Source organism: Plectropomus leopardus, chromosome 19 (genome assembly GCF_026936395.1).
Source record: "Plectropomus leopardus strain MGB_pleo_1.0 chromosome 19, ASM2693639v1, whole genome shotgun sequence".
Lineage (NCBI taxonomy): Eukaryota > Metazoa > Chordata > Actinopteri > Perciformes > Serranidae > Plectropomus > Plectropomus leopardus.
The window spans coordinates 7,177,389-7,202,722 of NC_142194.1; the positions used below are offsets into that span (position 1 = coordinate 7,177,389).

Below are 25,334 nucleotides of genomic sequence, written 5' to 3' on the forward strand. Positions count from 1 at the left end.
GCAGGCAGGTTATCATAAAAAGTATGAACGTGCACGTAGAGCACGGGCTGACGGTTACGAGGCTCGTTGAAGGGTGCACTGCAGCATCCTGCAAAACCACGCCCCTCCAGGTGAAATACCATATTTCTAGAGTCACTCCAGGTCAGTTTTTACTGGTCATTAATGAATAGCAGACTATTGCTGTGCAATCGGCATGCTTATGTTGTTTCTTCACTGTGAAAGAGCGGTGATCGGGGTGAGGAGAGGATTCGCAGTGAAAATGGCCTCATGGGCTGTGCTGAAATTTCTGAATGACTACGTACTTTTTGCCGAAGTTGCACGGAAATCAGTGAGGAGACATTGTTAGTCAAAATGTTGCTTTAGATTAGGTTAGTAGTTTCTTTATCAGTATTTTCATGTTTTGTCTCCACCCATCTCCCCTGTAGTTTTTAATTAAGCATCAGAACCGCTAACATTCAAAAATAATTTATTTCAGAAATGTACTGTGATCATATATTCATTCAGATTCTGCATGATAAGCTTTTGTTGCGTACAATGAAATCACCCCACAGAGAAGAAAAAAAATAAGATGACATTTTTTTGTTTGTTTTTTTAAACTATGAAAACTAGGAACACACCACTGAGTCTTCACTATAGCGTTATGAGAGCGCCTGACAGCGGCAGGACGGCGCCGGCCCACTGTGGCGTTACTCCAGGCAGGTTTACAGATGCTGCAGGACAATCTCGTAATAACCAGACACACAGTGAATGGACCTGTAAAGCTCAACGCACGAGAAGTGTAATCGCACACACACATACACATGCACTCGCACGCGCATTAGCATTTGGGACGATACAGTCACACCTGAATAGTACAGAGTGGTTGATTACACAAAAGGGGGAAGAGGTGAGGCAATTCGATGACATCATCTCTTAGCGCAGCTCTCAGCGCTGCCCTGTGATTGTGAGCGATGACAAAAGATTTTATATCAGCCGGGAAGGGGAAAAAAAAAAAAATCTTATCAAAATCTTAACATTTTAGCAGCTGTGCCCACGTGTGACTGTCCCGGTCGACTTCAGACGGTCTCCGATTTCAAAGCGTTTCAGTATGCAGGATGATGTTTGTGTGTGAGCCAGCGAAGGGTGGGAAAAAAATATGGGTCGTGAATGCAAATTAATTCACAGCCCACATCTGTCAGGATTAAAAGAAAGGCTCTCGAGGACAGCCGTTTAGATGCCGCTGCAGTCCAGGGCACCGTCAGCAGTTTGGCGCCGGGTATCATAAATACGTGTTTCTCTATCAAGGCATCTTTGATCCACTGGAACACTCACGAAAAGACTCAAACACTTGGACAGATATACACCCATTTCATATATCTGCAGGATCCTTCGGGCACGGCATCGACATTTGACACAGTTGTCCCATTTTCCTATTTATTTGTGTGCTGGGCGCCAGAGAGCCGTTTCCATGGATTGTTTCGCCAACGTCTGCTTAAAACTCTCCCGGCCAACACGTTAAAATTTGTTCAATTTGGCATGAATTCTACATCCACGTCTCCTCTTTTTTGTTGTTTTTACATCCAGTCAAACACTTGTTCTTTCGCTTCCACAATATGGCTCCGTCATATTGTTATTTCCATCAATGCACACGCCGCATTGACTTGATTTTGTCTTTTAGGTACATCTACTATATATATTTATATATATTTATGTGTGTGTGTGTGTGTGTGTGTGTGTGTGTGTGTTTGTTTCCAAAGATTCTTATGACTTTGTACAGAATCGAAGAGATTACCGTTTGAATGTGTAAAAAAAAGGACATAAAATCATGCAAAAAGCTCAAATGGCAAAAATAAAAGCGAAAAGATGATGCAGTATTTTATCAACTGGTGAGAGAAATCTAAACTTCCACACGTTAAACGATATTAAAAAAAAGGGGAAAAAAAAGTGCTCCGAAAAGTCTCATAGTGTTGTTCCGCGTGTATCCAGACTGACTAATGAAAAAAAATCTTTAAAAAAAATTGAAAAAGTGATGACAAGAAAGAATTTGATCGGGTTCTGTGTTTTCCTTCAGCACAAGATTTTTTCCAGAAATGTCCGTTTTTTTCCGTATTTTTCACACAAAGGAGGAAAAGCCAGCGATTGGGGCCCTTGAGCCAGGAGCTAGGCTGCTGGGGGGCCTGTAGAGGGTGCTGTGCTGGCTGGGGGGGTTGGAGCTCTGCTGGGAGGGGGTGGGAGTCCGGCTACCTTTGGGTCTGAACAGGCTGCCCTGGCCCTGGGGCTGCACCTGGGGCGGGCCCTGAGGCTGGCCCTGGGCCTGCTGAGGCTGGGGGCTAGGCGAGCTGAGCTGGGGGGGCAGTGGTGGTAGAGGAGGCAGCGGCGGTGGGGCGCAGTGATCTGGGTCGCCCGATTCGGATTCGGTATAGCTGTAGGCCTGTGCCCGGGAGATACCTTTCTGTTGGCGGCGCCAAGAGTTGTAGTAAGTTGGGTCGCTTATGTAGTGGTTGACGAAGGAGTGGGTTTTCTGTCGGTTGGGGTCCACCTCATACTCGCTATCGCTGCCCTGTGAAAGAAACAAATAAAGACTTTCACGTATAGCGTTAGTGCGGGTGACTGTGGTGTTTCCAATGTGGGGCAGTTAGAAATGCTGAGGCTATAAATGTAAATGAACATGAAGTTATTGATTTACTCTGCGCAGAAGTCATCAATTCACAGTCACTCCTCTCTGAACAACACACACATGCACACACACTTACATTTACAACACAGCACAAGAACACATGGACACCAAAAATGGTCAAAGCATGATCACGGACGGATGACTTGTTACTGAAGCGTGCATTGGAAACGGACCATCAACACAAGATGGCAAATTTATCCTTAGGACTTATTAATCAGTATGTTCAGGAGGTAAGAGTTTTGTGTCCGCACCACGCCAGCAAGGCAGGGTTTGGTGTTGTGTTGCACATAAAACCTGTAATGGGGGTCTGAGGGAGAGGATTGGATGGGGACTAGCAGTAGGAACCAGTCGCCTAAAAGGCTACAAACATTCAAAGCAGGCAGCCACAGGAACCTCACCAAATGCAGTGGAAGTGTATGTAGGCCACCTGTCCCATATGAAAACACCAGCGCCTCCTATGGGTGAACAAAACAATGGGTTTTACAGTACATCACCATAACAGAATGATTCAAATGGCCCTGTCATGACGATAATAAGATTAGAGATACGTCATACATGTACATATAGGTCCTTTGTGCCATTCTGGGTGAACAGCGTGAAATGCTTAAAATATGAATACTGCCTGGCAGTTGTCTGCCTCCATGAACCAGTCAAGTAACAGTTTTTGAGGTCAGATTAACCTTTATCTTTGACTTTTGACCACCAGATTCTAATTGGTTCATTATTGAGTCTAAGTGGACGTTTGTGCCAAATCTCAATAAATTTGCATTCATGAGAATGAGACGGATGCAAAGTTACAGTGAACTTGACTTTTGACAACCATAATATAATCAATTAACTCTTGAGTTCTAGTAGACGCTAGTGCCAAATTTGAAGAAAGACCTTCTTGAGATATTGCATTTACGAGAATGAGACGGATGCAAGAACAGAGTGATTTTTGAACATCAAAATTGTATCAGTGTAATCTTGAGTCCAGGTGGACGTTTGTGCCAAATTTGAAGAAATTACCTCAAGGTGTTCTTGAGATACCATGTTCACGAGAATGAGACAGATGCTAGGTCACAGTTACTTCAGCACTGACCACCAAAATCTAATATGTTCATTATTAAATGTCCAAGTGGACATTTGTGCCACAATTGAAGAAACAGACAATGAGAAAGTCTAACACAACGTCTGTCGAAAAGTGCAATTTCAGACATAGAAAGTGTGATTTTAGGGGCTTACTGGAAAGGAAGTACATTCTTTTTCTTATTCTGAAGTCAGTTTGAATTCCTTTCAACCCATCTGTGGAGAAATAGCCATAATCCTCAGCACATTCGCGTCCCTGACCCCCCATCTTGCTGCAGGCCGGGCTGGAAACACTATTGTATTCATGTCACGAAACATTCCATGTGTCAAACTGAAAGCAATGTGGTCATTGAACACTCGGCGGGGATTGCTCATGGTCAACTAATTGCCTTGAAAGCAAGCTGCCAATTGGCTCACTAGCATGTGATTAATCACCTGGCTGAGATGAACTAATGCACAGTCAAGTTGGATAATTTCCCAAAGAGGCTACTTGGACTTTACATTCAGTCTTACAGAAGAACAGCAACAAAGGCCTATTCTTTCCACAACAGTAAAGATGGTGCTGATAATTGTCTCAAGGTTCTTTGCTCTCTCTCACTCCCTCATATTATCATGTTCAATCTCCTCATACATACAGAAACACGGCTGTTGGCACGCACTCGAAAGATACACTCCAGAGCACAACACATATGTGATACATATGGCAGCAGACTCAGATTTCTCCCTGCCTCAACATGGCTCACGGCTCCTATACTAAAGCCCTGTAGAAAGACTTTTCTCTTTTAGTTGTCAGCAGAGTTTATAAAAGTCCAAACAGACAATGCTTTTCTGCTTTTCTGATCTTTTTTTAGTTCTAAACAAAGGAAATGGATCCCCTCCCCCCTGCTCGTTTCCACCCCAAACTAATCAAAGGCAGACACTGTGCACAGCAAGGTTTGGCTCAACATCCACAAGTTGATCACAATGATCAGACTTTTTAAAAAGCTCCCTATACTCATTGTCATGTTCATACTTGTATTATGTTGTTTTTGCTAAAATATGTTTACTTGCTTTAATGTAAACAAAACCAAACAAAAACAAAAACATTATTTTCTCATACTGTCTACATGAATGTTAGGGATGCACGATACTATCCATCTGCTGGTGGGCTGTCATGATAAACGTTTGCATTATATAATGTTAATTCCACTACAGAAAAGAATCGATGATCACTAAAATCAGGTGGGAAAACGCAGATATATTGATATCAGCTATCTGCCAAATGAGTTGTTATATATCGGAGTGGGTGTTGTTTTCATGTTTCATGTTCGACGTCATGGACAGCCTTAGTAAACATAAGAAGGCAGCGTGGAGGCCAGTAAAAATGTTACAGTGGTGACTCCTTTTTTTTATCTCTCTTATTTATTCAGTCTCTCTTTAAAACAAACTAAATTTGGAATGATGTCTGAGTGCTGCTTGGATGGAAATAGATGGTAATTTGTACAGCCCATCATTGCATCTTACTGGCAAAGGGGCTAAAATTAGTGCGTTCACCCGAGTGTTGTATTTCCAGCAACGCCAATCGGAGCTGGAGTCGATAAATATGTGAGACTACTGCAGAGTCATTTGACCTGCGTGTGAATGCTGATTATAAACTTTCCCATTACATTAAAAAGCCAGATGTTAGCAGGTATAAGTAGGTTCGGCAGTAGAAAACAGGCTGTATAGTCAACTCAAACATTTTAGGGGACACAAACAAAAGAAAAGCTCATTTCTGAGTGGAGGGGGACTTAAACTTTCCTTTATATAATTGTTCCTCTCATTTAGGGGGGCGGGGCTGTGAGATGGATCAACGGCTGTCTGTTTTTGTTGTCATTTATAATATTGGTACCCAGTGGTAAACACTTGAGGCCAACCAGTGTTGAAAAGCATTCCAGTCATGCCAACGTGTTTAGCAACCCCACAACACAATTACAAGATCCATTCGCAGTGGACCAACAAGACATAGTGAGCCACTTCAAGCGGTATTACCTCACTCCAAAAGAATTAACACTGCATTGAGAGATGAAACACCACTCCAGTTGTGTGTGTGGGGTAGTGAGAAAGAGTGAGTGCAGACCAAGTGTTGACACAGTGAATTGCGTCGTACTCCTGCCTGGCTGTGGAGTGTGCGTAACAGATGTTCTGACTCTTGAGATGTTCTACGTACGAGTGTAAACCGCTGCAATCTGTCCTCCTGTTGGTTCATCATCACTCTTTAACAGAAATAACTCAAGGATCCAATTGAGGAATCTACAGTGGAGATGCTTGACGGTTTACCTCTGGGGCAGCACGGCCCATGAAACAGCTCCTTACTTGGACTCATTACGAGCTAATTACGAAAGCCGAATGCTGTGAAAGAAACAGACTTAAGGCATGAAATGCAGCACTGCACCTCAGCCTCCCGGGAACCAGCTATCTTATTTATGCAGGGAGACGTGTAAGACAGACACACACCAGCCTGCCAGTGACAATTATTAAACATTTTTTCATCATTACGATGTTAAATTAGGCAGAGAAAGAGATTAAGACATCTATCCAATTAACTGGTGAAACCTCTTGACAGTAGTTTATTTTATCATCAGCCTAATAAAGTTTCACTGTGTTCCTGTTTACAATCACTAACGTCATAGAAGAGAGAACAATGTGGGAGACACAAAAATATAAGAATGGATGTTTAATAAAATAGGCCAAAATTAATCAGACATTATCAGACAGATTGTCACACTCATTTTGTCACTGGAGACCCATTTTAAGTCCAGTGAAGCGGAGTGAAGTAGGGCTGGGCAAAATGGTCCATAAATTATATTATGAAATTTTTAGCCTATATCACAATTCACAATATATACCTCAAGATATTTAAATCTCTATTAAAAAAAACAAAAAACTACTAAATAAACTACAGTTATGATGAAGTTAAATAAAGTAACAGTACTGTTATAGTAAAGTTAATTAAACAGCTGCTATAATAAAGTGAATACAGCACTGTTATGAAAAACTTAAATAAAATAATGTTATAATAAAGTGAAATAAAGCACTGTTAAATAAAGTTAAGAGTTAAATAAAAGTTAAACAAAGTATAACTTTAATAAGTTTAAATATACACAACGTTTGCAATGTAGTCTCTTTACAGAGTCCACGTGGAACAAGCTTGGACTATAATTGATATTTTGCCCAACCCTCGAGCGAAGTAAAACAAACTATTGTGTCACTCAGTATTGAGAAGACATTGATTTAGATTTAGAGCAGCCTCGACTACAGCCATATATAGTCTGTAGCGCTCGCCATTGTTACTGCTACTCCTCATTGGTTCCAGCACACTGTTTGACAACAGCTTGAGTAACTAACAGCATTGATACCATGCAAGGCACTGATTGGCTAATCAAATCCCCCTGCGGCGCTCATTGGTCATTTCTTATTTTAACTGAGAAACTGTTATTTCATGTCACAATGCCAGACAAATCAATCAACCTGAACACGGTGGAGTGGCCGGATTCAAAGCTTCCAGACCCAGGCAAAATATATTAGTCATTATCAGCAAATAGGGCAGGTGTTCAGACCATCAACTTTGACCTTTGACCTCAGTCTAGAGAGAGTTCAACTGAAAATGACGCATGGTGTCATATAAATGTTTAATATATTCTTGTTTCTATTTGTATTTATGCCTAAAGATGTTCCGCCAAGAAACTTACAATTAATCAAGTGTTAAAAATGCTTGTAAATAACTTTGAATTTTACTTCTCAATGGTTTATATACTAGCATGAGACTGAAAACACAATCTCCCGGCAAACATATCCCCCATCCCCCCTTGAAAAATTGATGCATACCCCAATACCACAGAGTGGGTCAGTCCTTTGTCCTCTAGTTATGGATTATTGCAAAGAGGAGGGGGAGAAAAGGAGGGGCTGTCTATGTCACTCTCATTGATGAAGTGGACGCAGCAGGGGTCCCCGGAGACAAAGACAGTATATGTGGGGCTCGAGGGGGATTAAAAAGTCCAGAGACATTCAGAGTACATACATTTTCGTGTGCGTTCAGCGATTTCTGTGTAGAGAAAAAAAAAGATTAGAGTGGAGGGAAAAACAGGGACGAGGAAAATATGTTTCTGGCATAATGAAAAAGCCTGCTGCATCAAAGTAAAGTTGTATTTTGTCATCATCAAGGCAGGGATATAGGCCTCCTTAGCAGCTCCAATCCCTGCTTGCTCCTTTAATGTATGTTGCTCAAATCAAAACAAGTATAATCAAGGGATTTTGTTGGGAATTAGTGCTGTCCCAGACTGGTGGACTTTAATGACAGTAATGGGGGCTTGTGCTTTCGTTGCATTTCTCATTTTTTCCCCTTTTCTTTAATTTGTCAACCATCTGTAGTTAAAGGGACTATATGACGCCAGTTTTCATCTCTCGCAGAACATTTCTGTCTCTCTACACCATCCTGTCACGCCTTAAAATTATTAAAAACTCGAATTACCACCACACAGTCCTATGCCTCCCTGCTACAGTCAAATTGCACTTACAGTTTACACCCATGTCTGAAAACGTTCTGTGAAACAATCTATACAATCAGCACAGTTTCAAGGTAGACACCCAAGATTAGTGTCACGAATTCAGTGTCTGGCCAAAAGTCTTCCCTTCTGTTCCTGAGTTATGGCACTGAATAAGCGCCAGAAAAAGCGCAGAAAGTTATGATGTCGCAGTGAAGCATACCTTAGAGGTTTTGGATAAAAAAATGTAATCACTTCAACATTTTATTCTATTAGACATCTGTGTGAAATTTTGCCTAAATGACCTTGACCACCAAAGGTCAAAAGACATGTTTTGTGAGGTTACAGTGACCTTTACCACCAAAGGTTAAATTTGTGCCAAATTATAAGAAATTCCCTCAAGGTGTTCTTGAGATATCGTGATCATAAGAATGTGACAGACAAGATCACAGTGACCTTGACCTTTGAGCTATGACCGCTGATATTTATTAGCTCATCCTTGAGTCCGAGTGAATGTTTGTGCCAAATTTGAAAAAAATCCCCAAAAGTGTATTTGTGATGTCATGTTCACAAGAATGGGACGGACGTACGGAAAACACAAAGAACATAATGCCTCTGGCCACAGCTGTTGCCGCCTCGGAGGCATGATAAAACGTAATTTACTTTCGGTCATTATTTTCCTTTATTCTGGGTTATGACATCATACTTCAGACTGGGCCAGTCAAAACAAAGCAGTGCGTTGTCACGACAGACGATCCAAACATTACAGAAAGTATTCTCGGTTGAGCGCCAGCCAAAGAGGCAGTAGCCAGAGAGACAGAGAGTGGGAGGGTGCAGAGAGAGTAAGATAGACGGAGAGGAAAGAAATCGGAGAGTAAGCATGTAACAGAAAGCAGACATTTTCATTCCTCTCCCACAGAATGCCGCTCTGCAGAGAGAGCGTGATCTATCCGTCTCTGAGTCAGAGATGAGATCATCTATCTTTGACTGGTTTCGGCCTTAAATGACACACAAAGACAGTGCCACGGAGACAACCTTGCAAAATGAGAAAGCCTATACTCTAAAGGAAAAAAAAAAGTCAATAGGGATGTGCTTGCAGGGGAGCAGAGCAGTAATGGTGGCCTTGTTGCTTTGCCAAGTCAATGTTCGCTTCCTCCAAATCCCCTCTTGAGGAGGAGCACAATAGTCAACTTATACCTTCTGGCGGAGCCCCCGGGGATTAAAGAGGACAGACGGCACAATGTCACACTGATAGCTCAGAGTTATCCGCTCAATAAAACTTCAAAGAGCATTCCTGGGTTTCTCCGAAGCACCATTGGGTGCTGATACAGTGGCCTGTCAGGGCCATGGCGGAGGGTAACAGGCAGGGCTCTGTGTGTTTTAGCTCATCAAAGCCAGCGTCAGAGCCTTGAAGGTGCAGCGCGGCAGCAGGCGGGCGTCGTCATCTCAGGCTGCGTTGTTTGACAATACACAAGTGCGAACGCTAGATATGTCAGACAGGCGATGAAATGACGAAATGATTCATTTGAGGGGATGTTATCGTGCTGCGAAAGGTCCTGTCCGTAACGATTCATTGTGGGGAGATTTTCATTTGATCTGGAAATAGGACTTAGGTCCCGATAAGGCCAGGTGGGGAGAGATTTCTGGCTGCAGTATTCACACGAGGGAGCTGAGAGAAGATAATTTCAGAAATGCCTAAAGAATTTGTAGATAAAAGAGAAGGCCTGAAAGCAAGGGGAATTCAGGACCACCACCCCCCTCTGATGCTTTCATCTGACTTGGATCAAAACCAGACTGCAGCCCGCAAGAGAGCCGGGGAGGGAGGCGACGTAAACAAAAACAGAAACAACATATATGCATAGAGGACATAGGGGAAATCAGATAAAAGAACATGTAACAGTAAAAGGGAGATATCCAAAATAAAAAAACAGGGAATGAGAGACATGAGGGAGGGCGGCACACAGACTGATCAATGGACAGATAGAGAAAATCACAATTAATCGATTGCACTCTCTTACTGGGCAAAAGCAGTTTGGCTCAGCACAGAGCAAACGCAGACATTTTGGCAATACTTGTTCATCTATCAGTGTCTGTTTAGAGCACTTTAAAAATTCAAAACTATGATTTTCGACTACTTATAACGCTAATGAGGCCACAGAAGAGGAGTGAAAAGCCAATACAGTATTCTAAGTTTTCCTCTGAGATGAATTTTACTGACTCTGACCTGACTTGAGTAGGAAACTTGGACAGCCTGCCTGGCTGGAGCAGCAACTTCCAATACATAACTAGCTCTAAAATAAACTCCTGCGCCCTCGCCGTCTTACATAACGAGTGCTGTGGCTGAGTGCAGTGGCCTGGATCGCAGGTGGATGTTCTCCGAGTGACATTCTCCACAGGTCACTGGCTGGTCTAAAAACTGCTTTGCCGCCAGTGAGCAGAGTCATTAATCTCTCATCTCTCCTTTTGCATTACTGTAGCTATATCTCATGACCTCTGCGAGCCAAATGCATTCAGGTGAGCCACAGAGAAAGGACACTGTGTGGACAGTGTGAACTGACACGACAAGCCGACAATGCAAAGCTGAATTCTCAGGGAATTCAAGGATGACACTGTGCACACACAGACGGATACAAACATAGAACAAATACGGACTGAATGCAGACAGACGAACGTTTTACATACAGAGGCCATACAAGACAAAATATAAAAACAAGTATTGCACCTGTGAGTCCGAGATTTCAGAGGGTTTCTCAGTCAGACTGCTGCTCTCTGCAGGGATCAGGTCGTTGTATTTTGTGCTGACGTCCTCGTCTGAATAGTGAAGACTGCCTGGACTGGGCCTCGGAGGGGACCTGGGCAAAAGACAGATACAGACTGTCAGAATTAAGCCTCCTACAGACAGATTTTAGCAACCTTTTAAGTTTAGTGCAAACTACAGTGTGTGACACGGATCTAATAAACGTGGGTACGACATCAAGTTTGATGTATGCAGACTGTACAATGACAACGCCTACTGAATTGCAGGCTATGACGCAGGTCCATCAACGCCAATATGCAAGAACAAAACATCATAAGCATGTGTCATCGTATGTTCCTGTAGTGGTGGATGAAAAAAACATGAATTGAGCACTTGCTATAGTGGCATTTATGTGTTTCAAAAAAAAATCTAAAGTAGAGGAGGAGAATGTGAACGTGGTCGTCTTGGCATGCTAAATTTGCAACAGGAGCTCAAAGTTTTTATCAGCATCTAGCAGTGTCACACTGGTCAGTGCGTCATGTCATGCTGCTTTCGTTCTATTGGTTGGTTAGTTGACGTAGGTCTAAACAGCAGTCACACAGTGAGATGCTAATACCAAATTTCTGACACTGTCAGAGTTTTATCCCTGGCTGTCCTTGAACCTCTCTATCTGCGCCGCGTAAGACCACCGTTTTAGAGCCACAACCAAAGATTTTGCCACGTCATCTTTTGTCTGGGACAGCCCAAAATCGCACAGCGTATACAGAGCTTAATTCAGTTGTTCGTTGAGCCACTTTTTGTTCCCTCTTGCATTATTTTTGCATGTCATGACATTCAAAATCAATTTGAAAGGACACTCTCATTGAGAACTGGATAAAATTTACATTTACTTATGATTATTATGATTATATTCATTTATTTATTTTTCATTTTTACATTTGAAAAGTTGTCATGTTCATCTGGTTGTGGAATTTGTTCATGTATGTTCATACTACCTTGAAAAAAAAACAATTTAAGGAATTTACAAAAAATACCCTAAAAAAACATAATAAGGATATGTCCAGTTTATTGCAATTTGGATCATATTTTCTGGCTTCGCTGTCATCCCTTTTGGTGATAAAAACTTCTTACTCATCACAGTACTTGCTGAGATCTGCAAATATACACAATAAAAAGCCAGATGAGACACAAATCATGAAGTTAGGCTCTCAGATGGATTTGAAACAAGAGGTTAGCCAAACTTACTTGGAAAAGAAAACAAAGTTAAACAGTAACATTTTTATGAAACTGTCGTAAATCTATCACAGCTGGCAAGATGCCTTTCTCCCTCTTCTCAGCAGTCAAGGATTACGGGCATTTCTGCTGTGCTCACCTTCAGATTCAACTTTAAATAAAGTGGTGTAGATACTCTGGCTGAACTGCTTGTGCAGCGTCCCCGTGGCCTTATGATCTAGGACACAATATCCTTAGTTTTGATTCAATCTGGGACTCTTTGTTGTACGTCATGTTTTCTTTCTGTCTCCACTGTCAACTTTCATACGAGGCAAACTGCCAAAAAAGTCATCTTTAAAATAATGTTGGCTTGTTCTTCTGAGACCATCTTCCAACTGACTTTGGCTCTGCATGAAAACAAAACAAAACAAACAAAAAAACAAAAAACCTGCAGCCCCCTCACTGATTTGAATAGATCAGTCTGGTGGAGCAGTGTGGGTGCCAGTGTAGGAGGGCAGGGCAAAACAGACAGGATCGCCTTGCAAAAAAGTTTAACCAGACTCAACTTCTGCCAAAACTCTACTGTGGCCAAAAACCCTTTTATAGTGGAAATGTTGCACCATCATTCAGCCATACCATTCTGTGTAAGAAGATGATATAATTTTTACCATATTTGTCATATGGAGAAAATACATGCTATTTCCACATTAAATGCTGCTGCAAAAAAAAATCTACTTTGTATGTAGTATATTGAATTATATATTTATATGTTTTAAATCTGAAAACATATTGGCATCATGACAAAAACCAGGCATTTAAAGGTTTAAATTCTGATGATTTAAAAATTAACAAAGCTTGATTTTAAAAAGCGCATTTTGTGCACAGAGAGATGCTGATGAGTGATGACAAGTGTGTGTAATAATAAAGCAGGCTCTACAGGTTAATATCACAAACTGCATGTGTATGTTGCCCAATATGACTTTGTTGTATTGATGTTTCTGCGTCCCTAGATCTCAGCAAAAACTTTGGCGAGTAGAATGTTATCAATAAAAGCAATGGTTAAAGTTATACAAACTAAAACTTAAAAATCATTTGTCCTTCTTTTATCAATTCAAAAATCATATTAAAGCAGTTTCTCATAAACAAGTGAATTAAGCTTCACAATGACTCATTCTCCGTAATTTCTAAAGTAAGCGCTTCCTCTAAAGCTCACATGTATAACTGTGTGTGTGTGTGTGTGTGTGTGTGTGTGTGTGTGTGTGTATAGGAGTGCAGCTTGATGAGAATCATGGGACACTCATGAGTTGGCTCCCCACAGCCAGTTTCTCCTTTAGTGAATAATTCCCCCTGATTCAGTCCTTACTGTGGGCTGAGGAACGTCAAACCACTGGGCCCGTGTGACTACATTTTATTACTAAACTCTTGCGGTGCTCGAGGGGTCATCAAACAAATGGCAGCCTAGGGCTTTCCTCTGGCAAATGTTATCAGAGCCTACATGAGTTATGGCATGGATTAAGCTGTCAGTAGCATGCTGCGACGATCAAATATGTCATTCAGATGTGTGTTTAAAGAGCGTAAGTGATGTGACTGAGCACAGGGAGGATTCTTGAAGGGAGAATAGGGTCGGGGAGAGGTGTTGAGTGAAAACTAAAAGCTAAAAGAAAGAAGGAATTAGGAAAAATGAGGGCAGAGAAAGATGAAATACTGGAAAAACATTCCCTAAAATGGTCTGCTCTAGTCAGGAGTTCTTTAAGTAAATACGAGAGGAAAAAAAAAAAAGAAAAAAAAAGCTCCTCCATACTTTCCACTGTCGCCGGTCCTGCTTAACAAACACCCATCTGTTTCTGCTGATTGGTGCTGGTTTGGCCGAGACTACCAGGACACACTGACTCCTGTTGACTTTCCAGGCCATCGTGTCGGCCGCCAGTCGCTGCCAGTGAAACTGCTGCAGCGCACACACACTCAAACAGCCGCTTCACACGTTGAAAACCATATTAGCATTTTTCCAAATAAATTTATTTTGAAAGCATTACAAAAATGTTGTGGGTGATTTCCAGCAGTTTTCATGAGGGGTGGTGTTCTGAGTGTGGTGTGGACGAAATGGAAAACTCCACAGGGAAATCACAAAGCAAGCTGTAATTCAATTACTCTCCATGAGTTATATTAAACCAGAGTTAATTCAGTTAACTTGAGTGGAGGAGTGAAACGTGTACAATAGAGAGCTGCTTATATACGATGTGCTGCAGTACAGGCTTTCTAATCTGAGAGACATCTCTGTGCTAGTTTGAGGACGTTCAGAGCTTAAGTGTCTCCTTCTATGTAACTTTAGCGACAACTTTTAATACTGACATGGAATGTATTTTAGTTATTGCAAAAAAAAAATGGAAAAAAAGGTGAGAGTTTATTTTGAATGACAGAAGGAAGAAGGCATACTTTATTAATCGCTCTGAGGGAAATTTGATTCTTTCCTTTTTTGGGCTGGACCGCAGCCCGGTAAACAAGGAAGTGTGTCCACAAGTGAGTGAGTGATGACGCAAGAGTTGGTGTTTCCCTATTGGTTGTTGCTCTTTTGAAATGACCAGGCGCCGACTGCCCTGTATTACTGTGTTCCCCATTTTCTGTAACCAGTGTAACATGACAGCATGCTGGAACTAAAAAAGAAAGCTAGCTAGACAACTAGCCAGGTACTAAACCAGTAAAATTTAACAAATTATCATCAGTATTATTATTATTATGTCTTAAATTAAAAACCCTCTGGCATTTTATACATGGCCCAGCCATATATGAGGTTTTGACCCATTCTTGTTTTATATATATTGGAAAAAAAAAAAAAAAAAAAAAACCACAAGAAATTGAAGGTAAAGGGAACCCCTAATGGACAAGAGTTACTCTTCTACTATTCTTATGTGTTAAAAAGGCATATTGAAAATTCAAGTAGTTCTGACCTAGTCTTGCCTAGTCTTGTTTTTGTAACTGAAAATCGCTTAGTTAACAAAAACAAAAAAATATTGGGAACCCCAAATGAAGAAATGGCAAAAACTAGTGCAGCATATTATGAACTTGAAGAAAATTGCTAATAAAATCCTACAAATCACTGACTGTTTTGAACTGAGAAGAGCTAGTTGTCTGAAATTGGTTGATAAAAGTGATGCGTGTAAGAATGCAGAGGGGTGTTTGTGTATTATTGCATTAACATGTTTTGTTTTGCATGATATACATGCATGCAAATCTCTGCTGTCTAAATGTAAAGGTTTAAATGTGAATGCTTACTGATATTCACTGTATTAGGGTTGTGCTTTTTTTGAATCAGGGCGTTATGAATACAGTAATGGCATTATTAATCAAGTAAATTAATGGCAATAAAGCACATAAAAGTTTGACATTTCTAAAAAGTAGTTTCTGTCTAGCGACTAATTGATTAATAGGCTAACACTGAGCAGTAAAAGACATTTTTTACTGCTTTGGTTGTACTTCTCTAATCTGACGGGAACCAGATTGTCTTTGTAGTAAGATAAAAACTAAAAATTAACAGTTTATTAACACCACAAAAACCAAAATTTCCCTTGAGATTCATTTTTTATATTATGCAATCAACTCAGAAAACACTACAGCAAAGTTTAAACCACAGCTCTGAATTCCGATCTGCGCTTATCCCCAAAAGCGCTCTCCAGCGTAACCTTTACCAACTTCCACTTCTCAGCAGTTCACCCCCTTATAACACCACCAAACAAAGAACCAGAGCCAATGTGTAGAAATGCTATTGGGAACCCACTGAGACATTATGATAAACTGCCTGTTTAAAAACATCGAGGAAGCTCAGTCCACTTTCACCTCTTCTCCTTGACTCCCATACACTGTTGAGTGAGGCGTGAATTATTTATCAGCTCTCTCACTTGGATAGAGAAGGGTCCACTTAATCCTCTTGCAGCAAAATTCAGTCAGCAGTACGTCGGGTAAGAAACGAGAACCAGGGGGATGAAATCAAATCTGCCCCCGGTCTATACTCATTATCAGGCTCTCCTCTTGCCACAATCGCCTGTAGGGACTCATTAACATGTCTGAAGTGTTCAAGAGCTTTGTCACTCAAGAGTGTTTAAAACCGTGTTAATCTACACGGAATTACTTCACCAAGACCTCCTTAAACCCCAGACCAACGTGGTAAAGTAAGTTTTGAACTATTAAAAGAGAATGACACAAAACCATACAGGAATGATGCTGTTAATGCGACACTCTTCATTCGAACAACAATAAAACACTGATCTGCTGGATGCTGAACCTCAACCCACGAAAAACATTTGGAGTCCTGTGAGTCCGAGCAGGAGTTTATGTGCAGTCAGAGTGGATTTACACTGCAAATGTTTTACATAAACGGTAGGGAACTCATAACACCTTGGCTGTATATTTTTAACCAGAATCAGCATTGCGCCTTGAAACACAGTTCTAGTATATAAGTAGTACTGTTTTACTATTCTTCATTCTTTCATTTAAAACACCTGCCACCAAAAATAATTTTTCTAGAACTACTGAAATATATATATACCGTGCTTGCGCACCGAGTGTACTGTTGTCACAGACGGCGCAGCAGAACACCAGGTACAGTGACAATGAAAGTTAACTGTTCATTATGCTGGGTCAAAGAGTTTGCATTCACTCACTCTGCACTCTGCCTCTCCTCTCATCCATAGATCTTATCAACTCTGAGCAGATCAACTGATCAATTATCTACACTGCGATTAAAACTGCTGTTAAGGGGCAAAAATAACTCTTGCCAGCACTGTGTTTACACATCTGCAAAAACATCTGAAGTTAGTGATTGGGCATAAAATAATTTTCTAAAAAAAGGGTCACTCACACAGACCTGAATCCAGCCAGCGAAAACCCCAGCTCTGGGGAATTAGACAGACCCGACTTTCTGCTAGACCTGCAAACTTTCTGTTGCTGCCTATACACAAGTTAGACCCAGCCCTGCTGCTGCCCACCAGACAACTGTGACACCCTGTGCTGGTGGGTGTTTGTTGACAGAATCAGAGCCGAGACAGCTGCCAACCAAAGGTCCGGCTCCCGAGACAATGGGGTAGTTAGCTAGATAATTCTTGTCTCATTTGTGGTCTGATAAACAGAGAGCACAAGCTCTACATGAAACAAGATTAAATATATCAATGTAAGGGAAACAAGACAAGACAAAGGAGGGAGCTGTGCAGGAGCAGGGTGTATTTTCAAATTCTGCTGTCTTTTTATGCATTGTCAAGGTTTCTGCCTTCCCCAGCTTTAAAGCAAAAAAAACTGTTAATTTCCACCTCAAGTTGTCAGTCACCAAAAGTGAACTCCCTGTTACTGTCATTCATATAGGCCCTTTTGTTAAGCAAATGATCTCCATACAGAGAAAATCTTTGTATCCAAAGTCAAACATAAATGGCATTTGCAGTGTGACACAGCTCTGAATTACAATGAATACAATGGGATTAACAATGTTTGATTTCTGATCCCAGTATCAGGCCGAGGACTTCATCCTGTCTTTAGTATTCTGAGACTGGAGATCAAGATGTGGCATTAATCCATAATCGGGGACTCAGGTGTTGGGATTTGGGCTTCTCTGCTATGGGCCGAGTTCAAAGAATGCTGAGTCTGAAAGTACATGTGTGCATTCTTTCACTCCCAGCCTCCCCCCTCAAGCTGGAGACATAATAGGAAGCTGCCTGGAAGCTCCTCAAAGACCAGCAGCAGCTTTGATCTGTCCTCGAGGCCACACTCACATGCACACACACTGATGCACACACCCAAAACAAATTTCAAACACGTTCTTATACACAAAACAATGTTTTTTTTTCTAACAGACTCATGCAGACATGCACACACAGAGGAGGCTAATTACTTTCGGTGAAACATCTGAGTGCACCTGTCTCCCCCAAATCACATCTGAGTCCGTAACACTTCAGCAGGAATATTTAACAGGCTTTACTCTGGGGACACTTTTGCAAAATAACAGGAGGCCAGGGGCCAGTCACAGCACCTCCATACATGTTTCTTGGACTTTAGGACATTTCTAGAATTATATTTTTGCTAGTATTTTAGCACATAATTAGGATTTTAGGAAAATTGGATTCTGGGATGTTTTTAGGATTTTAGCACATTTCTGGGATTTTAGGTTGTTTCTAGGATTTTAACACATTATTAGGATTTTAGGACGTTTCTCAGATTTTACTTTTCTATAATTTTAGGACATTTCTAGGATTTTAACACGTTTCTAGGATTTCAGGACATTTTAAGGATTTTTCGATGTTTCTAGTTTTGATGCTATGTATGTGCTCTGGGACCTTGTGTATACTAACAGTACAAAAACAACTCCTAATATGAATCACTTAACTTTTATTGTGAATTAGAAAATGGTCAGGGGCCACGCGCCATCCTATCAGGGACAAGATTTGACCCGCGGGCCATAAGTTGAGTACTGCCGCTGTAAAGAATACTGATATCCATATGAAATACAGTCACTGCCACAAACCTTCAACTGTCCTAAACTATGCAACCACAGCTGTCTCTAAATCCACATCTTTGCTACACAGGTATTAATAATCTAATGCTAAGCATACGGTCGGATCCTAAATTGGACTTATGACTCAGCCCTGCAGTGTTCTCTGCACAGGTGTCAGTCAGAGCAATTGGTTTTAAACAAGGTCACAGTCTCAGTACGCTACATGTCCTACAGCTGGGATTGACTGACTGGTTCTGAATTGAATACAGAAGCTCATTAAATCCAATGTAAATCTTTTTATATACCGTTCTTAGCAGGGAGAGGGGAGTTAAGTCAAAGTTGTCAGGAGTTTTTTTTCCCACGGAGGTGAATTCTCTCTGCAGATAACCCAATTATCACCTCATATGGTTATTTAATTTTGACTTTGAGTTTCTAGTTTAAATACAATCTGCACTTTTAATTTTCTGAGAAGTGTAGATCACTGACCTGGTGTAGACGCCGTTCTTTCTGCAGAAGGAGTTTTTCACAGACAGCCTTCGATTGTTGAGCTCCAGAGCGGGGAAGCGGCCTTCGTCCAGGCTGACCATGTCTCCGTGGGTCAGAGCGTTACAGTTGGAGTTGTTACCTGGACACACGTACAGAGACACTGTGTGACCACAGGCCAGACGGGACAGGAAGGTTAGTGTTCGGGAGGATGAATAGGATTGATCAATGATTTGATCAGTGGGTAAGTGAGCTAATTAACAAGGCAGGCCAGGTGCTGTCTTCTTAATTAAAAAAAAAAATGTATTATTCATGGAAATTAACAGGTCGAAACTTGCCTGTTTGATACCAAATTCCAAGCAAGTAAACTCCTATAACTATTTTTGTGACTTAAAGGCTGAACATTATTATTATGATTATTGGCTTTATTGCTGAGAATAACAAGAAAAGATCGATATCAGAAAATCTGCTGCAGGAGCCAGAGGCTGCTTAGCTTAGCATTAAGACTGGAGACAGGGGGAAATGCTGGCCTTGGGGTGTTCATTAGTGAGTTTAGGGCATGCTGGTAGGCAGGTTCTGTTACCTTCAGACCAGGTAAGGCTACCTGTTTCCCCCTGTTCCCAGTCTTTGTTAGTTAAGCTGCTGGCTGCAGTCTTAGATACTGAACAGACAGAAACGAGAGTGGTATCAATCTTTTCATTTCAGCCCAAAAGTGAATAAGCATATCTCCCAAAGTGTTAAGTCATTTCTGTAAATCTGACTCAGCTTCAGCTTTGTTTCTTATACAATATGTCTCAAAAACAAACGCTCACAAAGAAGATAACTTCAGAAAAAGGTCTAATGAAAAAGACATTTTCTATAGAATTCAGCATCACTAAGTCATAATGACACATGCATATACAAACTCACAGAAATGCATGTACAGAATATGTCAGAATATGATAAATGAGGGTGCCTCTCTGCGTAAACACTGTCTATGGATCACACATGAACGGGCAATAACACAACTATTTTGCATCGACTCCCAAGTGTCCCTCATGATTAATCATCCCGCCAACACTGTAAACTGAGAGTGACAGACTTTCCTCGCCGCGCTGCAGCAGATTAATGTTTGGCGGCTCTGTTGTTTGCAGTGCTACAGGTTAAAAACACTTTCAGCCATCCTGAGACTTATGAGGGCACTGCAGCAAGGCCGGGACCTCCGCGGTTGCTTCAGGGCTACTTGAGGTCAATTGGTGGTTACGCAAACACACAGGAAAAAGAAAAACCACTGGGTAGGTCCAGTGGCCTGGGCCAGATTCCTGTAGGGGGGATATGGAGGCTTTGAGAGCGTCTTTGTGTTCGAGTGAGAAGGAACCTCTTGTTTTTCCTCTGTCAGTCAGAAAGATGGGCAGTGACCCGCAGGGACCCCCTCCCCTCCCCTGCCTGGCAGCTTAACAGCTATGGCAGAAGTGCTGAGCGGAGGGAAATACCCGCTGATGTCAGAGCTGCACTGAATGGACAAGTATGCCCCCTACTTCTCGACTTCTCCTGCTACTCAACCAATTATCTGATTCACTCAAAATTAGAACATACCCCTCTTTAAAAAGTTACTCAAGTTCCTTGCTATTTGAAAACTGCAAATCATTAAGTCCAGAAAAAGTCAAATCATCACATTCTTAGCCCTCCGTGCCACTGGGTTAGGAGGCACAAGACTTTTTGAATAGTTAGAAGTCTCATTAGGAACTCTGCATTTACTTGTGTGCACTCACCTGATTCAGACTTCTTGGCGTACTTCTTGCTCTGTCCTCTGATAATGAGGATGAAAACGAGCAGCAGGATGAAGATGAGCCCCACCAACGCAACCACGACCAGGAACCACCACTCCTCGTAGAAAGGCGCCACTTTTTGGGCTGGGTGAAAATATCGGAAATTGGAATTCATGGTTGTTAAAAACAACTGGTCGTATTTCTGTGATGTCTGAATCACCTCAGGGGATTCAATTTATTCTGAAAATTAATTTTATTAAGAAATACATAAAAAAATATCCACGCTGCACCTCATAGGGTGACTAGAGATGCCAACTCCACTGTCTTTTTTTTTAATCTCACTTTATTTATTTATTCAATTTATTTTTTCAATTTTGTATTATTATTAATGACTATATATATGCTTTATTATATAATACTAGTCTTGTCTATATTCCATCTGTCTATCTACCCCATGTACGCATCTTCTGTCACTACTTATTTATTTTTTCAATCAATCAAATTTGACTTATTTGGCACCTTTCAAACAAATCGAATGCAATTCAAAGTGCTTTACAGTTTGATTGAAGAAAAAAAAGGACAACAAATAAGCAGAAATAAATATTAAAAAAATAGAACGAGTAAAAAACAGCAAACTTAATAGGTAAAAAACATAAAACAGAGCAAAAATAAACCATAAAATTTTGACCGTAAGACACTACATAGAAGCCAGGCTAAAAAGATTTGTAGTTTATGTTTAAAATTATCAATATTTGCAGATCTTCTCAGATACCCCAGCAGGGTGCACTTACTGAAATGCACTTTGCACTCACTAATGAAATTAAAAAAAAAAAAAAAAGACGTGCATAAAAGCTCACCTGATATAGAAGGAGAAGGTAGACTCGGGGAGCCGTAGCCGTAGTCGTTCACTCCGATCACCCTGAAGTCGTAGCTGACCCCTTGCTTCAGGATGTCCATGTTGAAAGTGTGCGATGTTACTTCCTTGGGGATGTCCTTGATTAGGATATCCCACAATCCCTCATCTGTAATGGAGTTGTAACTTTAGGTGAGAAATGTAAAAACATCCGAACAATGTCAATATGTCATTGTTAACAGGTTGTTTGTTTAGTTTGATGTAAGGCTCGGGTCGGGCTGGCAGTTCCCAGGGTAATTCATAATTCCTACAAATATTACACAATCCATCAATTTCACTGCTCCCGTAAAATTTACAGCGACCAAATCTACATCGTAAAGAGCCGTGCAGCCATATTTCAAATGAAGCAATGTTAGATGGCTTTCTGCTTGCTTTGGAAATCCTGCCAGAGAACATTTATTACACATCGCTGCTTGTAAACATCAATGTTAAGTTTGACTCTTTTAATGGGGAACACAAACATAAACAAGCACCCGAGTTCATCCGTCATGTTGCTGAACTTTGGCGAAAAGTTTGAAAAGCTGACGTAATTTGATTTGAAGACAAAAACAAGTCATCAAGTTATATGATACTGCAGAGTTATGGCCCCTGGCGTATGGAGACGAGAAGATGGGGGGAGAGTTTGGTTTAACCATCTTCCGTGTCCCCGGGGCATCACCTACGCTGTATATTAGTTTTTGCAGTGCTGCTATCACTTCTGAAAGGGGACCTTTTTGCTCATTTTTCAGGTTCATACTTGTTTTTTTGGGGGTTTCTACAAGAACATGTTTACATGCCTGGTTCATACAGACAGCGGCAAGTCAAATTCAAGGATTTTGAAGCACTCATTTTTATGTTTAAGAAGGAAATTGTTGTTTCCACAACCATCTGTTGCAAGAGAATTGTGCAAATTTGTAAAAGGAGCAAACATGCTGACAGTGCCTAAGATTAACTTGTTTTATATTAATTAATTACAGTTTCTATTAATAGGGTATGTGGTTGGCAAAGAACAAAAATAAAGAAAACATACTGAGCATAGAACCCTGTTTAATAGTATAAAAAATATTTAATTTTTATTATACTGTCTGTACAGGAACATCTGCATTGTTTTAGTGCCTGTCTCTTGAAGCCCACATACTGAGAAACCCGTCTGCTCTGATTGGTCAGTGTTTCCAGATCTTTCGCGTCTGCGCTCCTGTCATCTTTATACCACAATTTAAGCCAAAGAAATGACTGTAAAAGTAAATGTTAACACTTTCTACTGTGAAAAATCACCAATTTAAGCTATTAAAAATTAACATTTTTACAACTGGACATATTTCAACGGAAAAAGGATCCGAAATCAGGGAGAAAGCAACATCAGCAACAAAGATTTACCACGTAGCTACATGTAGTAATGCTACTTGCAGTCAGAAGAATGATTGTAATGGAGTATAGCGTAACTTTCTGCGATAAAAAATCCCCACTAAATACTTCTTGACCAAGATCTTCTACTCAGCATGCTGCTACATGACATTAGCGTGCCTGGAGCAGATGACCATATTAATAAATGCGTCATCAGCTGACTCATGAAAAGTATTCAGAATGGTCAAAAGCCAGAGGTTTTTTGCTCCCTGGGATTACATTTACACACCTCATTATGTGACCATGTTTAAGATGAACGTCCAACATTTTAAAACTATATACAAAACAGGCAATAAGGAAAAGCATAATAAGTGTCCTTTAAAATCTAGAATTGCATGCCGCTTTCAATTTTCACTCCAAATAAGTGAAACACATCTCTCCCTCTGAGTCACCGAGCATCCATCACCATCTTAACCCTGCCAGGGCCTGTCAATCACAACTGCAACCTGATCTTGTCTCAACTGCAGCGCCACGATCAATAACCCATTAAAATACCAGTGAGGGAGACTCCAGGGCAGCAGATGTTGACACTCTACACCACTTTTCTTAATCAAAGCATCAAGGAGGCTAACATGAGGCGAGGTTTACAAATTCATGACTCCAGTGGTGATCATCTGTGTCCTTATGCAGCTGAGAGCTCTCACCTGAAGGCCTGGCCTCGATCACGTAACGTGTGATGGGAGCACGTCCTGGGTCCCCGCTGGTCCAGTGGATGGTCAAGGCCGAACCATAGCGTGTGATGAAGGGTTCTCCGGGAGGTCCTGGGGCTCCTGAGGAAGAATAATCAATTGTTAAAGGAAAGTATTTAAAAAGAAGAATTAAAATAGAAATACTGCCTCACAGCTGTATGGTGCCTCAAACCAGTCAAGCTGTAGTTACAGTTTTCTGTGAAAACGTGGATGCTTCACAAACATCTTCTGCACGACAGCACAGCTCTATACAGCCAGCACAGTTTAAAGGTGGACATCAAAGATTAGTTTCTCTACGAAATGTTGACCTATCTGAGTTTTGACGTTGAGTAATGGCGTAATAAAGTGTTTTTGCAGAACATTATGATGTCACAGTGATGTTAATGTTTGACCTTTTGGATTTAAAATGCCAGCACTTCATCATTTTATCCTATTAGTGTGAAATTTTGTCATAATTGAGTTAAGGCAAAAATAACACTGACCTTTGGCCACAAAAATGAAACCATTCTTGAGTCCAAGTGGACGTTTGTGCCAAATTTAATGAAATCCCCTCAAGTCGTTCTTGAGATATCTTGTTTACAGCAATCAAACAGAAGAGGTCACTTTGACCTAAGAGCATAAAAAACTAACTACTTTATGGTTAAGTCCAAGTGGACGTTTGTGCCAAATTTGAGGAAATTCCGACAAGGCCTTCTTAAGATATTGCATTCATGAGAATGAGACAGATGCAAGGTCATGGTGACCTTGACCAACAAATTCAACTCTGTTCATTTTTGAGTCTAAGAAGACAATTGTGCTGAATTTGATGAAATTAACATGAAATAGGTGTTCTTGACAACAACAGGAAAAAAAGGTCAAAGTGACCTTTGACCTATAAACACCAAAATCTTTGCTCGTTACTGAAGCTCAGTGGATGTTTGTGCCAAATTTTGCAGAAATATCCTCATGGCCTTCTTGAGATATCGCGTTCACGAGAATAAGACAGATGCAACGTCACAGTGACCTTGACCACGAAATTCTGATCTTGACACAAAGTGGACATTTGTGGCAAATCTGAAGAAATTCCTCAAGCTGTTCTTGAGATATCAAGTTCACAACAATGAGACAGACAAGGTCACAGGTCTTTGACTACCAAAATCTAATCAGTTCATTATAGTGTCCAAGTGGATGTTTGTGCCAAATTTGCCTTGGCTATAGAAACAATTCTACATTTTTACTAACAATCATCAGAGCCTTTACCTTCTCCCGGGCCGGTGGTGATGTTGGCCTCCACCTCGGGCCCGTAGATAAAAGTCTTGGCCCGTATGCGGAAGTTGTAGGTGATGCCATCAGCCAGGTCTTTGAGCTTCAACCAGAGGGGGCCGCTCCCCTTCACATCCACTGTCACTGTCTTACTGACGCCTGGGGGGGAGGGGGAGTGAAGACAGTCGGCACAGGCCACTGAAGACTCTAGACAAACAAACCACATTTA

The 25,334-nt window shown here is 41.0% G+C and overlaps 1 protein-coding gene across 7 annotated transcripts in view; it reads right to left on the reverse strand.

Annotated features, from left to right (window-relative positions):
- Positions 1 to 449: 449 nt before the first annotated feature.
- sdk2b (sidekick cell adhesion molecule 2b) overlaps positions 450 to 25,334 on the reverse strand; it is a 378,479-nt gene continuing 353,594 nt past the window's right edge. Inside the window, exons 39-46 of one of the 7 annotated variants that reach the window (XM_088069841.1) lie at positions 25,103 to 25,264; positions 23,819 to 23,944; positions 21,736 to 21,900; positions 20,882 to 21,022; positions 19,134 to 19,293; positions 10,949 to 11,078; positions 3,055 to 3,111; positions 450 to 2,539 (exon numbers count right to left, since the gene is read on the reverse strand). In XM_088069841.1, the coding sequence (XP_087925967.1) occupies positions 2,093 to 2,539; positions 3,055 to 3,111; positions 10,949 to 11,078; positions 19,134 to 19,293; positions 20,882 to 21,022; positions 21,736 to 21,900; positions 23,819 to 23,944; positions 25,103 to 25,264 (1,388 nt within the window). In that variant the 3' untranslated portion in view covers positions 450 to 2,092. Of the gene's footprint in view, positions 2,540 to 3,054; positions 3,112 to 10,948; positions 11,079 to 19,133; positions 19,294 to 20,881; positions 21,023 to 21,735; positions 21,901 to 23,818; positions 23,945 to 25,102; positions 25,313 to 25,334 lie in introns of all 7 variants that reach the window. The other 6 variants (XM_042508529.2, XM_042508528.2, XM_088069843.1 and 3 more) reach the window with 6 other exon arrangements.